We start from the raw sequence: 15682 nt of genomic DNA, 5'->3' as shown, positions 1-15682 counted from the left end.
ATTTGCAAAGACAGCTTTTATTTTGTTAACCAGTTTTCTATTTATTGCATTGTCATGGATTTTAACATTTAAAAGAATTATTCTTTAGGAATGAAAGTCTAAAGATGCAGCATTGTAGCTATAAAATTAAACAGCTCCATATTTATGAAGGTAATCAGTATGTAATGATTTAATGACATATTATTAATTTTAAATATTTATTTTACTTCATTCTTCAATATTCTTTTGCTTGCCTACAGACTGAGATTTCACAGATTGTTTTGCAGACCACTGTAGAAAGTATGTTCCAAGATGGACACCTATGAAAGAAACCCCAGCTACAAGAAGCCAGTTCTTTCTAATCCAACTGGTGTTTTTCATCTCCTCTTTCAATATCAAGGTGATTCAAAGCTGCTTCTTTCTGTAAAAAACAAAAATAAAATATTGTAGACAAATAATTTCAAAATATTCTAGATTGCAGTTTAGTACTTTATTGCTGTTCCTTCTTTAGAAAATGGAATTTTATGGTAAAACCCTCCATAAAATGAGAAATGTAAATCAATTTAGACTAAATATTCACTGTTTTATTCTTTATTCTAAATCTTTGATTTGTAAACTTGAACTTTAACGAGTCTAACTAGTTATTATATATGCTAACTACACTGGCACTTGTACCAGCTTCCTAAATAAGGCTAAATAATGTGACTTGAGGTATAAAGGTTCAGTTGATTAATAGTTATTTTCAGGAATATGCTAAGTTTGGTAACCACTTGAATAGTATCTTGCATAAATGAAACTAACTCAACTACCCAGACTAAAGCAGAATTGACAAAACATGATGCAGACCAAAAAGATACTCTGAAGATGTACAAAGGGTTGAAGGTAATGAAGGAATGTTATATGAAATGTTAAATTATTATAGGCTGTCACTCATAAGGACTGACAATGCAATGCAATGTTACTGACTGTAACAATACAACTGAGCCAAAATAAAGTTAAGACAATGATGATCATCTTTTTCCCTGTGATGGTAAAGCTATATTCTTTTTTCAGGTTTGTGGAAGAAAAATATCTCTTTATCTTGTGCAAGAAACAGCTAAGTTACTCAAATATTATTTCAATGGTTATTTTAGGTGAAGAAAGATCTGTGAAATACATTTAAGTAAAATCTTGGTGAAAAGACTCCTATAAACAATCTGCATATAACAACACATACATACAAACCATAATAGAAACCAATTAACAAAACATGACTGACAAAATTTCTCTAGTCAAAAAGTTTTCAAGACCTAATAATGTGCACAACTTTTCAAAAGTAATTGCCAAGTTGTCACTTCTTTCATTCTTGTGGTAGTAAGATCAGTAATCATATCACCTAGCTAGTGTGTATATATATATATATATATAAAATAAGAAAAGATGAAATCAAAGTATTGGTGACTCCAAATTCATTTTTAGGATGTCAGATCTGGTTGACTTATAGGTCTAGACCTACACTTCTAAAGAAAGGCCAATTAAAGGTAAAAACACAACAAAACACTGGGTTCATTTTAGTATATGTTTGGCCGTATCAATTCAGCTGTTTATGACTCACTTCCTAAATAATGGAACCTATAATTCCAAAAGTTACTGTCTGAAGAATGGTTCTGATTATTCCTGGATACAGAGGTGGTACAGGGGCTTTTGAAGCAAGGGATAACTTAACTAAAATAGTAGTAAAACTTACATGAATTCAGAGAAGTACTATGAAACATGATTTAAAAAAACATATTTATCAAAATTTCTCTTAAAATGAATCAGGATTCCTTGAAAAAAAATGGCTGCTTCTAGGTAGGTGTAAGGCAAGGAATATACCAGCTAAGAACTTTTCCTGCCAAAGAGTAAAAGTGTCACTGAAGACTACTTTGGGCCATAATCAAAAGGGCATAGGAAAAAAAGTGACTTGGAGGGAATCCATGAAGGGACAATTTGAGCACTAAGGAGGATAATGACTAATAGATTGAGATAATTAAAATACATGCATGAATACCCATGAATTCACATTGTCATCAGAAACAAAAATCCTTCAATGCTGCTAGAACACAAATTTGCTACAATAAAAATCAAAAAAGGGAGATATTTTATCGAGCTTTTCCTATATGAATACACTTTAGGGTAACTGAACAGCTCATCAGAAAAAGTTTTTCCAGTTAATAAATGGAATAGGAAGGATAGAAAGATTATACAGTATCCTTTTGCAACCCCTAAGAAAATAATGGATCAGATTGTCAAAGCAGTTGGCAAATTACAGCTCATGGGCCATACCCAGCCCACTGTCTATTTCTGTAAGTAGTTTTACTGGCTCAAGTTCTACTATTGTATATGAATGCTTTTGTGGTACAAGGTAAATTTGAGCAGTTAGAACAGAGACCATATGGTCTGTATAGCCTAAAATATGTACTCTTTGGTCCTTTATAAAGTTTACCATTTCTTAGATTAGAGCAACAGCATCAACAGATTTTATAATAGGGATATTGGATCGACAACTCACTTGAATCTTAGCAGTCCTGAAAAGTAGATCAGACATTATATGTGATACACTGTGATTCACAAGAATGTACAAAACTGCACCATCCACAGTGTTCTTGTTTCAAAAGAAAATGAAACAGAACCAAAGCAAGCCCCCTTATCTAATTACTGAATTACAGTAAATATGGGAGGAGGAACTTGTTTAATGATGAAATGAGGGCTCAATCAACTAAACTCAGAATGTGGGCAATTTTTAAAAACGCATATTAGGAGGGGAATGGAATAGCTGAAGGGCAAATTGGGAAATATGCACATGATCCTAGGTATGAAATGGTAGTAAGGAGCTGCCATTAATTTTTTCAGTGTGACAATGCACTGTGGTCACATGACTTGAGACTTGCTCTAAGATATTCTAGCAATTAAATAAAAGGGTGGGGGAAAGACAAAAGATTAGGCAAAACGTTGATAAATGTAAAGCTAAGTATGGATACTATGTTCTTCCTATTTTAGGGTATGTATATAATTTTCTATAATAACAGTAAAAATAAGAAAGAAAATAGGGACTTTTTTTGGTGTACTTCAACTGTTAGGAAGCAGTGTTTAACTCACTCTAAATCTGGTTTTAACATTTGCCCACCCATAGTCTGTCTTAATATTTGTTTTTGCTTGCTTGACTGGTAAGTAGTGGCTTCTACTTTCTAACTTTGACTATAAAACTGCTGTAATATTGGCAACTAAAGTCACTTACAATATTTACTTTAGTGTTTTAGGACATAGAATTCCTAATCTCAAATTTACATTCCCTCTAATTAATAATATTTTTATATGTGGGAAAAATATTACTGAGATTCTTCGTCTATAAGGAATTTAAGGCCTACTATTACTCACTTGAAGGTCATAAAGGTGTATTTCTATAGAACATCCTCCACAATTCTCTAAAATCACAACATTCTATCTGGAGCCAGGTGAGTTTCCTAATTCAGAATTTCTGACATTTTAGAAATATAGTGTATAATATCCATAACAAAATAGCCAGTGTTTAACATCCATAATATAATAGCATAGTGTAACATTAATAATCAAACACAATTTCTGCAGTGAAACTAAATATTCATATCCAGTGGAATAAAGACTGCATACTGCCGCATGTCACTTAAAATCAGGTTCTATAACCAAAGCATTTTCAACAAAACCTTTTGGACTTTTTGAGTTTGGGAATTATGGATAAAGGATTCTCTTATTCAATGACTCTTATAGTAACAAATTATTTTGAAATCAAAATAACAGATACTAAGTGATAAGTACAATTAGTTTTGTCTTGGAAAAAACAGAGAACAATAATAATAAAGAACTTCTTTTTTGCAGCTTACAGATTTGTAAGAGCTGGAATGGATTTATGGTAAAGAAAACTGCTTCTTTGGATAAGTTCATGATTCTGGTAACACTGCCAACCAGAAAGGCCAGAACAAGTACTATAGGCTAACTGCCATTTCTCTCTTTTTACAAAAACTGCTAAGCAAGTGTCCAAGGTTTTTGTGCAACAAACTTTTCTAGAAGCAACTGGAGAAAAATATTTTGCCAATAGGTCATAATAAAAACAAGTAACTTAACAACTTAAGGTTTTTTGTGCCAGAGTACCATGCTTTTTTAATGATCATGCTTTCCATCTGGTGGAATATACCACTTGGTTTTCCCAATGAATCAAATCAAACTTACCCAAAGACTGCAAGTCTCTTATTTCCCTTGGACGTGGCTCTTCTGAGGATTTGCAAGTGCCAGACTATCTGGTTCAGGAACGTCGTCCTTACTCGGTACTTGAAAAACAGGGCTGCTTTTGATTTTGTGCCACCCCAAGTGTATGAGTCCGACTACAGGTACCATAACAATCAGAACTTTATAGTCTTTCCAGAACTTCTGAAAGCTCATAGTCCTTCAGCATCAGTACACCTAAAAAAAGGCCAACAGTTAAAAAAAACACAACCGCCCTCAAATTATTTCTATAAACCACCATAAGCATAAAATCACAAAAAAGCTGAGAGTCAAACATTTTTAGTTACAATATATTGCAGAGCTAATTGACAAAAAGAGATGTGTTTTAGGAGCAAAGGGATAGCAAGAAGTCAGCCTGGGAAACTCATAAAGCAATACTGAATTTTTAGTTAACAATGAAAAATGAGAAACATTACTACCTGGAAAAGCTGTATGAGTCTTTGGACACTCATGCATGGATATGATTTTCTTTATATAATCATATTTTCTCTGAATAATGAAGTATAAAAAATTATAGTTAGTCACAAATTTAAGAGAAAAATAAAATGACAATCCATAAAGATACATTAAGAATTAGATTCTGTATTCCAGTAGGATATAAATGATGGCATTTCAACTGAGCCTGGGAAAGGCATGCAAGGATTCCAATTGTAGTAAAAGAATCTTGGCTCTGACTTTATGAATTAATGCTATTTCCATTTATGTGGTGAACCACTGAATATTGAGGTGTTTAATAACTCTATCCTACTAGTTTACATGATGAAACTGGAACCAGTAATTTGGCGAGAGTAACAAAACTAGTGAGTACGAAAAATAGGTATTGTTCCCTCCTTTGGGTTTAGACAGTAGTATGGAGAGAGGCCCAGGAAGTCTGTTTTTGATGATGTGTTGGGTTTGGGAACTTGAACTAGATAACCTCTAAAGACTTCTTATAGTTATTTAAGGGACATGCATTAGAGTTTAATTAGCTTAAAGACTTTTGCTGATTGATATGAATGGATCTACTTTCAGTATCTTTCTAATCAGTGAAGGATAATAACTGTTTCATCATCTATAAAATATACCAAGAATTAGGTTCAACTGCATGAGTTTCAATATGCTGAAATCTTAGGGTAATTTTGTATGACTGCCACTGCAAAAATATCTGAACAGCATTTTTACTTCTTCCTCCTGAAGGGTAAATGGTTTTCAGGCTTTTCTGCCCTACCACCATTAGGATTACCCTGCATGATCCGGCACCTGCAGTTGTTACACTGTTGTAAGTTGTGGTGTTTACTTCTGTGGGCCCTGGGAGTAGTATTGAGATATTACCCAAGAGAAGCAGAGGCAGGAGAAAAGAGACAGAAGAGGCAGGAGAGAAGGGAGAAAGAAGCCCAGGGTGAAGGCTTGCAAGGGGCTTGGAGGCCTACCAGCATCCTGGTCCCCCCTGATCACTGCCAGCCCTGCCTGCCATGTACCTGATTGCTGCACCACATGTAAAAGCACAATAAAAGCCTGGGAAAGCCACCGAAGGCTCCAGGACTCTGCTTTAGCCGTTGGCTCCGATCATAGAAATCCTGCTGTCCCATCCTGCCCCTACACCTCTCCTTTTAGTCAAAGTGAAAATATAACACTGTACTAAATACCTCAACTGTCTGTGTTCTGTATATATATTAAAAATAAAGAGAAGGCTTAAAATTTTGCCTATATATATATGCTATCCCCAGTATTAGAAACTACTTCTCCCCACGGTCCAAACTGATAATTTGTAAACACTACTTTGCAAGTTAAAGTACCATGTGGCCTTTTCTCTTTCTAAAGAGTTCTGGTATTCTATTCACTCACTGCAACCTTTATAAATCATTCCATTTATTGACATGTTCACACTGCATCTCTGGAGAAAGTCAATCACAAAAATTACTATTATATTTCACTGTGAAGTCCACTATGCCTTGGATCATTTGAGACTCGAGGATACAATAAAACAATCGAGGGAGTCACTGGGTGATTTGAAGTAATGAGGGAAGAACTATAGTAAGGGTTAGTTCCTAGAAGGAAGAAGGGACAGCGGCTGTACCAATGTCAACTTTGTATTGACTGATAGATGGCATTTTTGTCCACCAAATACCCTGACTTAAATGTTTAGAACATGTCATCGATAAGTCATTATATACAGTCTTCTAAATACATAAGATGATTTTAACAATTCTAGCTCTGTAACCTTAAGTTATTAAATCATATACTTTTAATAGACGGCATCTTTGCTCTTCAAGTTTATCAGCTCCTGATCAATGACACAAAGCAATACTTGTCAATTTCTTCCTGAACTATAACTTTTAGGAAAACAATGCATAGGAAATACAGTAGTTTTAAAAGGATATGATAGTAAAGTGATTAAGATGAGTAACTTAACTAAAATTCAGGCTTAAACTACAATCTGTAGTAGTATTTAGGAAAATGTACTGAATATTTTCTTCATGTGGAGCACAGCGTGCAATGTGATATATTATGAACCTTCTTTGAAAAATGGTCCCAGAGTAGAATAAAATTAGCTCCTGACACTTAATGAATCATGGGGTAAAGAAAAAGGAGGTACTCTGTCATTTTAGATTTACTTTAGTTAAACCAGGGAATTAGTATCCATTTAGGCTGAAAATTGCCTTTATTTACCAAATATTATTGAAGTCCAATAATAGCATTTCCTGGTTAGTAAATGATGGGGGTTGATGTAATGTTTAATTGCTTTAATGCTTACTCAATTCCTACATGTCTCCATTTCCTCAAATTCTCCATATCTCATATATTGATCTGGCTAATGGGAGTAAGAGATTAGGAAACTATTTTCCAATAATTATTCTGTTGTCCTTTAAGAGGTCTGAAAAATAATTGGGATCAAAATGATTGGGGTTTTTACTTTACAAAATATTTTTAGAGTCTTCACATTCACTGAGTACCACACCATATATTTAACAGACTAACAAGCATAAAGGCACTAGTACTCTTAAAATGGCATAGTTATCTAAGCTACTTTATTTCTGTCACTTAATAGTTTTCTAGTATGTTCTATGTATTCCATTGACTGAATAATCAACGTCCTAGGGTCATATACATAGACTTTACTTAGAAAGGATCATTGTTAATTTTAAGAAAAAGAAAACCTAGTTTTGGAATTTGACATTTGATATAGGAATTAGTGAGATAATGTATTCCTTATTTGGTTCATATTCTCTATGCGGAGCTTTTGAATAAAATCAAACATATTTTGGGGATACAATTTTAACACTTTTATTCTTATTTCTTCTGTGGGATTTGTTTAGAATGAAAATTAGCAACACCGTCCTTTTCTAATAGTCTTATTTTTTAGAATTAGAAAATAAAGCTAATTGTTTCTAATTGTTTTGGTTTTAACAAAATGATTATATATATATGTGGTATATTATAATCTTCCTCCAAGAATATAAACCTTAATTTTTTAGATATATGGTTTTGATTGTATGGAAATAGCCTAATTTGACAGATCCCTGATTGACAGAAATTTTGATATTTTGTTAATGCTGTATAACTATATATACACTATGGTAATAAACATTGTAAATACTCCAGAGCACCTGCTGATAACCTCCATATACTGCTTCTTAGGGTAATATAGATTTATTTACCTGATTTCTCAATATTTAATCACTTTTCAAATGGGCTTATTACAAGGTTTTAAAAACCTCCACTTTTACAATGGATCATGGTTCAGGCAGCCTCTTCTATGGACTTTCGAGATTTTACTCAGTCTGAAACGAAAATTTCTCAAGAATGTGCATAAAGTGACCAAATTTGGTAATAGGCTCATCCTTAACATAATTTAGGGTTTGTTGTTCATTCATTGAGCTTTTTAAACTTTCTTGGAGTGAAGCAGCAACAGAAATGGCAGCAGGATAATTTCTCTTCCTCCACACCCTTTATTAATGTACCTGCCACTGGCCATTTCTTATCTTCCCCAATCTTCTTTAAACAAACTTCCCCAAACAAAAACACAAAAACAGAACATACAAAAAACAGAAGCTATGGGACTCTTACAAAAAAAAAAGAAATGCAAGAAAAATAAAATGAAATTTTAGGTCAAGGAAAACTGTAGTCAAATAGTAGATATTTATGGTTTTACTCATTGAAATGCCTTTTGTTAAGTTAAAAATACTTAGAGGGGGCCTCCCCTGGTGGTGCAGCGGTTGAGCGCTGGCTGCTAGGCTGTCCGCAGCCTCTGCAGTGCCAGTTCGTGTCCGGGCTGCCGGTGAGGGTCCCTAAAAAAAAATTACTTAGCGGCATTCATAACGCAAATCATGCTTTTGTATACTCTTAAAACTATTTGAGTTATTCAAATGGTTTAGTTCTTAATCTTTTGTTTTCAAAGCAACTTTATAAGCCTACTTTATATATGAGGAAACACTAAATGACTGATTATAAGATCACAGTGAGGCAACTAGGCTCAACTTGGATCTTGGAGTTCAAAAAATCTTGGCTATTATTTTATTAAACAATTTTCAAAAATCAAGTATTAGTAGCACATCTGGCAATTCTCTATGAGAAATTTTGATCCATGATGACGGACAAGAATCTTTTCAGTGCATGGTGCACATTTCGAAGGTAACTGATTTCAACTACCCTAATGCATTTGCCTGGCATGTTCTTCTGGATCTCATATCAGCTATATGGAGGTTAATAGTGCCCTCATGCTAGTTTCTCCAAAATGAGAAGCAAAAGATTTTATATCCTTTAAACACTCATCTGTGTGAAGGACTAATAATTGAGATTAACTGGGCTAATTTTAGTTTTCTTGAGCTTAGTTCTCAGTATAAAATAGCTCAAGATTAATGAACAGAAGAGGGAGAAGCAAATCTCTACCTCAATAAAAATAATGTAATTAAAATAAATAGTCTAGCTTACTGCCTAGACTAAGGAAGTGGTTCTCATAGAGAGGCCTGCTTCTCTGCAAATACAGTCAGTTATACCTGAATAAAAGCCCCAAATTCTCAAGAAAGAGGTTCATAGATCTTTGGGGCTATTTTGACTAGAGTAGGATGGATATGTCATCAGATTCCAGGATGTTACAGGAAAAATCACAATCAAGCTCCTGAAGTGAGAGCCAGGAACACTAATAGTGAAGAAAATAGGAAAACTCAAGGACAGTGAAAAACAGCAAAGATAGTGAATAATTTCATATTTCTCAGGTAACACAATAAAAATGTTAAAGCTAGAGGGGAAAAATAAAAAAAACTATGAGTACATATAAAAGCCAAGAAAGGGAAATATATATACATATATGAGACATACATGTGTTATATATATTTGTATCATATCATATATATTAATATAGATATCACATATACATACCACACACATATAAATATATGACACACACACACATACATACACTTTAGTTTGCAAATAGTCTTTAACGTTAAGGCATTACTGTGTCTAGGAAGCAACTGTTTCTTCCTCCAATTTGCATTAGAGATGATCATCTCCTCAATTTCTACCACTAAGGCGTCTGACAGATTTACTGCAGCTTGTTAAATTCCAAACTAAATGAAAGTTGCTTGGTGGCAGAATTGTAAAACAGATAGCAGTCAGGAAACTAAGTTTCCTAGAAAATAAATCCTCAATAGTCAGTTATCAGATTACTGAATGTGGCATCATGTCAAGACCACTAAGTTTTGCTATTGGCCACTACTAAATCAGGCCTACAGCAACCTGGAAGCAGGAAATATTTTTAAAAGGTTCTGCTGGGTCTTGTCTACTGGATTTGCTAGGCGCCATCTGCTGGTCATTTGGACACAATCTAAGATTCTTTTTTTGTATGTCTTCATTGCTGCTCTGCTCAAAGTATTTGGGAAAAAAAAGTGGAAAAAAAAAAGTAATTCTTTTTAAAACTTTCACTGAACATAATCATGAAGACAACATTAGACAGAATACTAAATAATTAACCGGCTCTTGTGATTGTTATATTTCATGAAGCTTACTAGAATTGTAAAATGCCTTCTCTTTTAGTGACAATATTGGTTTTAGGTATTGGTGAATTTTTTAACCCCTGAATTCCAATTCCTGATGTGATATAGAGTTCTTTTATTATTACCAATTTTTAATATAGCAGTTAAAATTTTGACTTTTTCGGTGTACACATCAGAAAGGACTGCATATTGTCTTTATGCCTATTCAAGTGAGTGACATACTGAAGAGAACAGCTTTTTAAATTTTTTCTGACCACCTCAATTAAATAACAATTTTGCTTAACTTTTCCAGTCTTACAATCCTACCCTCCTCCCCCCCATGCAAAGTCAGTGAGATCTAGACCCAGAAGCTGGCTGTTGACAGCATAGCCTGGGGACAGGAGTGGGTCAGGAGTCATAAAGGAGTACAGTGAAGCGCAACACAATTATGTATAAGTACTTTATGGTTTCTGCTATTCTACCTCTTCCTTAACTGTGAATCACTAAGCCTCAGTTCCATCATCTGTAAAACAAGACTAATAGTGACATTTCCATATCACAATGTTTTCACGTACGTTTGCACAATATCTGACATTGAGCCTGGACTCAGTGATTTTCATTATAACAGTGAGGGACTGAATGCCATTATTTTGATTTTGATTATTTCAAAAGGAAAAAAAAAACATTACTGGAGTCAAACATTACTGGCATAGAATAACAACAGGAGGGGACGGGAATGACTGCCTAGACTAAGGAAGTGGTTCTCATAGAGAGGCCTGCTTCTCTGCAAATACAGTCAGTTATACCTGAATAAAAGCCCCAAATTCTCAAGAAAGAGGTTCATAGATCTTTGGGGCTATTTTGACTAGAGTAGGATGGATATGTCATCAGATTCCAGGATGTTACAGGAAAAATCACAATCAAGCTCCTGAAGTGAGAGCCAGGAGCACTAATAATGAAGAAAATAGGGAAACTCAAGGACAGTGAAAAACAGCAAAGATAGTGAATAACTTCACATTTGTGTCTCAGGTAACAGTTACTGAATTAAAGCTGCCAAGAGAGTAAATCTGAATGTCCTAGTGTGATGAGTCTTGGACTGACTTTTCAGAAAAGCTATTATTTAAAAGCAAAGGCTTTGAGTAACGAAGGCAGTCAAATTCTATATACCACAAATTAATTATGATCTTGGGCAAATTGCTTCTTCTTTCCCACCTCAATTTCATAATGTATCATATGGGTGAAGTTCACCACATATATAGTTATGTATTTTTTAGTACAGTATATGTGGGATGTGCACAACACATGGCAGCTATTATAATCGGAAATACATTATCTTTAATGTGTGAAAATAGGCACCTCTGTAGATTCCTACTTACCCATGGCAATTACAACTTATCTAGTATTTCAACTAATATTTGGCTATAACTTGTAAAACTAAGGGATACTGTAAAGACAATGCAAATAGTCGTATCTATAATGTTTAGGCCATTTAGGGCTTATCAGTTATTTCAAACATTTGTGAGATTAATTTTATTAAAATTCTTAATAAGTATCTATTAAGCAATATAAGACATTAGTGGAAGTGGGGAGGATGGGGACTAGCAAGATGAATAAGGAATGGCTCCTGTCCTTAAAATCAATATAGGCTTGAAAAGAGAAAGGCATAATCCTAATGAAATATAATTAAATGTTGTATAGGAAGAAAAATATATCATATATTCTTTACCAAGTTGACTAATTTTTCAAAACTACATGTTTTCTCCTCCATCTTCCTCTGAACTAGTTTCAATCCATTTTTACTTACTCCTAATTTATTTACAGCAAGGAGTCACTATGTATAGAAACTTGCAAATGCCAACCAGAAGGAAGGTAGCAACTGTTTGTTTCTCTGCTATTCTCAGTGCCTAGCAGAGGGGAGAGTGTTGTTACCTTTGTGCCATCAGATGTCACCTACTCAGAGAGCTACTTTGAGCATCATATCTCACTATTACCTCAAAAGCACTCCCTTTGGTGGGCATGTTGTGATGTGCCATTCTGATCTCCCTTCAGGATCAATAACATTTCCCTTTCTCTGGATCAGCCCTCCACGCTCAGTTCCCTTCCAGGATTGACTTGACTAAACAGAGGTGAAGTCAGGTCTCTCGGGGCAGTGGGCATAGCCAATGAATGATCAAATGCAGGGGTATAAAGATCTGGCCCTTCCCTCCAAACTGAAAGAGCCAAGCAGGCACCAGAGTCCAGGAGTGGGACTGGTGGTGGTCTTTGGGGCTGCACTGCAGTCAACTTCTCCTATCCACTCAATTCGACTTGCTTTCCTCCTTGTTAATATCTTCAAAGTCCTCCCTAATTTATGTCATGTCCACCCATCTCCTCCTCAGTACCTGCTTCTCAGGGAATCCACCCTAGGGCAATTAGGAAACATCTTGCTCATTCATCAATGCTCTTACTGTTTTTCCTTCCATCACTAGAATAAAAACTTGTGGTCAGGGACCATGGCTGTCAGGATCACTGCTGTATTTGCTAATTCACACGGTGTCACAAATACAGAGACAGACTTACATAAACTGATGTTAATGAATGAATAGAACAGCTAGTATGGAGAACTTCTGAAGTGGCAACGGGATTTGGGGCACATCCCATTTGGTACCTGGCTGCAGGGTCTCCTCCATTTCAAAAGAATTTCATTCCTTACAACGTCAAAAGCCCTCTGCCTTCACAGTTGGCGCTACCACACCGTACAACCGTCTTGCTATCCAGTTCCACCTCCTCCATCCGGGGGCACCCACCTCCTAGGGACAGGCATACAATGCCCCCTTCCACTGAACGAGGAGTGCCCCGAAGAGTCACAGGATCCAGCTAGAAGGTGGCAGCGCAGGTGCAAGCGGCCTTCTCCGGCACACCTTGTCCTACTTCAGCGTGGGCGCGCGGATGGCGGAGTGAGGAGGCCCTAGCCTGGTAACTCCACCCGCACGACAGGACCACCTCCTCGCCAGGCACAGTCCTCACAGCAGCAAGTGTTCACTTGCTATTTTAAAGGCAGGTCACTGACTTTGTAAGCACACAGCCTCCTCCTTGTCTCCGCCCTCAAATATCCCTCAGTGCCTGCGCCAGTGACCTTTCTGAGGGGAGCGCGGGCACCTACAAGGCCCCCCTCTCCTTGCTTCCGCCAGGAACAAAGCTGACTTTTCCACCTGAGGTTCCAGCACTCTCACCTGCCCAACAGCTGCTGCGCCTCCCTAGGCCGCCGCCAGCCGGCCTACGAGGCCAAGACTCTCGCAGCAGCCGCCGCCGGTCCTGACACCCCGCGCCCCGCGCGCCGCGCGCGGGGACGGCGCATGCGCAATTCTGCGTCCGGCGCGGGAGCCGCTCGGAATCCGCGGTTCCGGGTTTTAGTGACGTTCTCTGCCCAGAAAGCCGGGCTCGGACCGGAACGAGCCGGGGGCGGAGTCTATTCGGAGTCAATCTCAGATAATTGTTAACACTAAAAAATTAAGTAGTCATCAAATGGGCCTTGTGAGGCGCAGGATCTGCTTTATGGTGCGCTCTGAAGAGGGGTTTATTGACTGGAAGAAAACGCAGCCAACCGTTCTCAACTCGCTGGCCCCTCATTCGACCAATCATAAGAAGTGTGATTTTTAAGTTTTTTAGCCCCAATTCCCCGCCTTCTTTTAAGGCTGTCTCAAAAACCAGGAACAGGCGTTGCTCCCACTCCTGCTGTACCCCCCCACCCCATCTTCCTTGGATCAGGCTGGAAAAATGGGCATGCGCAGTGCCAATTGGTCGTATTTCTGCCCTCAGTCCTTCATATGGGGTCTTAACGTGTAGTCTGAAGTAGTCTATTTCTGTGCCTTAAAAAATAGTTAATTTCCGCGCCAGCTCCCTCCAATCTTGCTTTTTACATAGAACAAAACCTTTACTTTTATGTACCATTCGAAAGTATTATAGAGGACGTGATATTTAAATATGTTTTTTTTCTTTTATCTGGCATTGCGAAAGACACCTTTATTTCCCAGCCTTTATTAAACCCCCCCCCCCCCCAGGAGGCCATTTTTCTTTGGGGCAGATTCCTCGCACTGCCTAGACCACTAGCCTGAAGTGTTTCGCCTCCATCTTAAGTCCTGGAGTGGCTTCAAGACTCCGGTGAAGCTGCCGGGATTATCTTGTGTTTGGGCGGCGGCAGCGTTTCCCAGCGCGCGGGGACACCTGGGAAGTGGGAAATCTGTCAAGAAGCACGAATCCCTAAAACTTCTGAAGGTTGGTTTGATGGCCAACTGCCTGTTTAGTCTGACTTCACCAGTGATCTTGGACAGTTACAAAACAAATAAAGCCCTTACCCTGCCACCACCATAGGTAAGAACATGCAGCGTCCGACCCATAAGATGTTCCTTCACGAGTGCTGAACTGTTTGTCCATTTCCTCTCCGTTTTTTTAATTGGATTTTTGAGCCTTTTTGGAATCTTTCTGAATTCCCACTTTGTTCTCAAAGAGCAAAATTTTTGTTAAACATAAGGTTGCGGGAAGTCTAGGTTTTTAAACGGGAAGTATTGGCTTGGGGGCAGGGGGCGGGGAATCTTTTATTTTTATTTTTTTAGCACAAAATGGAGTGCCATGGCTGGACTAGGTATTTGTCTCAGTTGACAGCTGCCCGCCTCCATCTGTACAGATATAGTTTCCTTCCCTGATAGTTTTGGGTTGTGACAAATAGTTTGTGTTGATATATACTTCTCATTCATTCATACATTCAATGCTTTTATTGAGTACCTAGTGTATGCTTGGGCCATAAGGGTTCTGCAGTAAGCACAAAAGCCTCCTCTCCCCCTCCCCGGAGCTTACATTTAATTATCGCCTTGACAGCTGCAAATTGATGGCAAGTTATTAATATTCTCTTAGCTCTGCTAGACTACACAGGTAACTGCCTGCCACTTTCCCTGTTCTCCCTCCTCCCCATACTCACCTCTCTTCCTGGACTAGCAATAAATTGTATTAACACGTGGATCCTGGGTATAACCAGATTTATAAGCCAAATGACTAATTTTATAACTAATATCCAAGTTAGTTAGGGCCTTATTGCTCAACAGCAACACCTGGGGCTTGTTAGAAATGCAAATTCTCAGTCCCTATCCCAACACCCACTGAATCTTAATCTCTAAGAAGTGCACTTTAAAGTTGAAAGAGCACTGATTCAGGTTGTGATAAACACTGTCTTTTCAACCTGTGCTTCTTAAACAGATTCATAATATGGTATTAGCTTATCTCATGTTTTAAATGCAATGGATACATGACATGTTTTTCTGTACTTTTACTCTGTCAACCTGGTGTCAAGAGACCAACTTAGCATTCTAAAAAGATGAGATTTTTGCAATCTAGTATATTGTTATGTAACTTTTGTTATCATGACTCATACTCTGTATATATATTTTTACTTTTAATTTATTAAAAGTAAACAGCTTGCCTATGTTCAGCAATTCAAC

General features: G+C 37.1%; 3 protein-coding genes across 5 annotated transcripts in view; 1 reads left to right on the top strand and 2 right to left on the bottom strand.

Annotated features, from left to right (window-relative positions):
- Positions 1-8: 8 nt before the first annotated feature.
- On the bottom strand, positions 9-360 carry LOC129145976 (uncharacterized). The gene has a single exon (XM_054696365.1). The coding sequence runs from the start codon at positions 358-360 to the stop codon at positions 208-210; it is 153 nt and encodes a 50-aa protein (XP_054552340.1). The 3' UTR covers positions 9-207.
- LOC119232597 (MKKS centrosomal shuttling protein) lies at positions 361-13528 on the bottom strand. 3 transcript variants are annotated; one of them, XM_037494689.2, is made up of 3 exons: positions 13424-13528; positions 4204-4434; positions 361-400 (listed from the first exon to the last, which is right to left on the bottom strand). In XM_037494689.2, the coding sequence occupies exon 2, from the start codon at positions 4411-4413 to the stop codon at positions 4222-4224; it is 192 nt and encodes a 63-aa protein (XP_037350586.2). In that variant the 5' UTR covers positions 4414-4434; positions 13424-13528; the 3' UTR covers positions 361-400; positions 4204-4221. The 3 variants fall into 3 exon arrangements, with proteins under 3 accessions (XP_037350586.2, XP_037350597.2, XP_037350603.2); XM_037494700.2 differs by lacking the exon at positions 13424-13528 and adding an exon at positions 12998-13417; XM_037494706.2 differs by lacking the exon at positions 13424-13528 and adding an exon at positions 4677-4746.
- A 741-nt stretch (positions 13529-14269) lies between these two features.
- The window catches only part of SLX4IP (SLX4 interacting protein), a 181280-nt gene continuing 179867 nt past the window's right edge, over positions 14270-15682 (top strand). The window contains 1 exon segment of the mRNA XM_037494675.2: positions 14270-14561. The gene's annotated coding sequence lies outside the window, so the exon portion shown is untranslated.

This window comes from Talpa occidentalis, unplaced genomic scaffold (genome assembly GCF_014898055.3).
Source record: "Talpa occidentalis isolate TD23 unplaced genomic scaffold, MPIMG_talOcc4v2.1 talOcc4.10, whole genome shotgun sequence".
NCBI classification, from domain to species: domain Eukaryota; kingdom Metazoa; phylum Chordata; class Mammalia; order Eulipotyphla; family Talpidae; genus Talpa; species Talpa occidentalis.
This window is presented reverse-complemented; position numbering and strand designations above follow the sequence as displayed.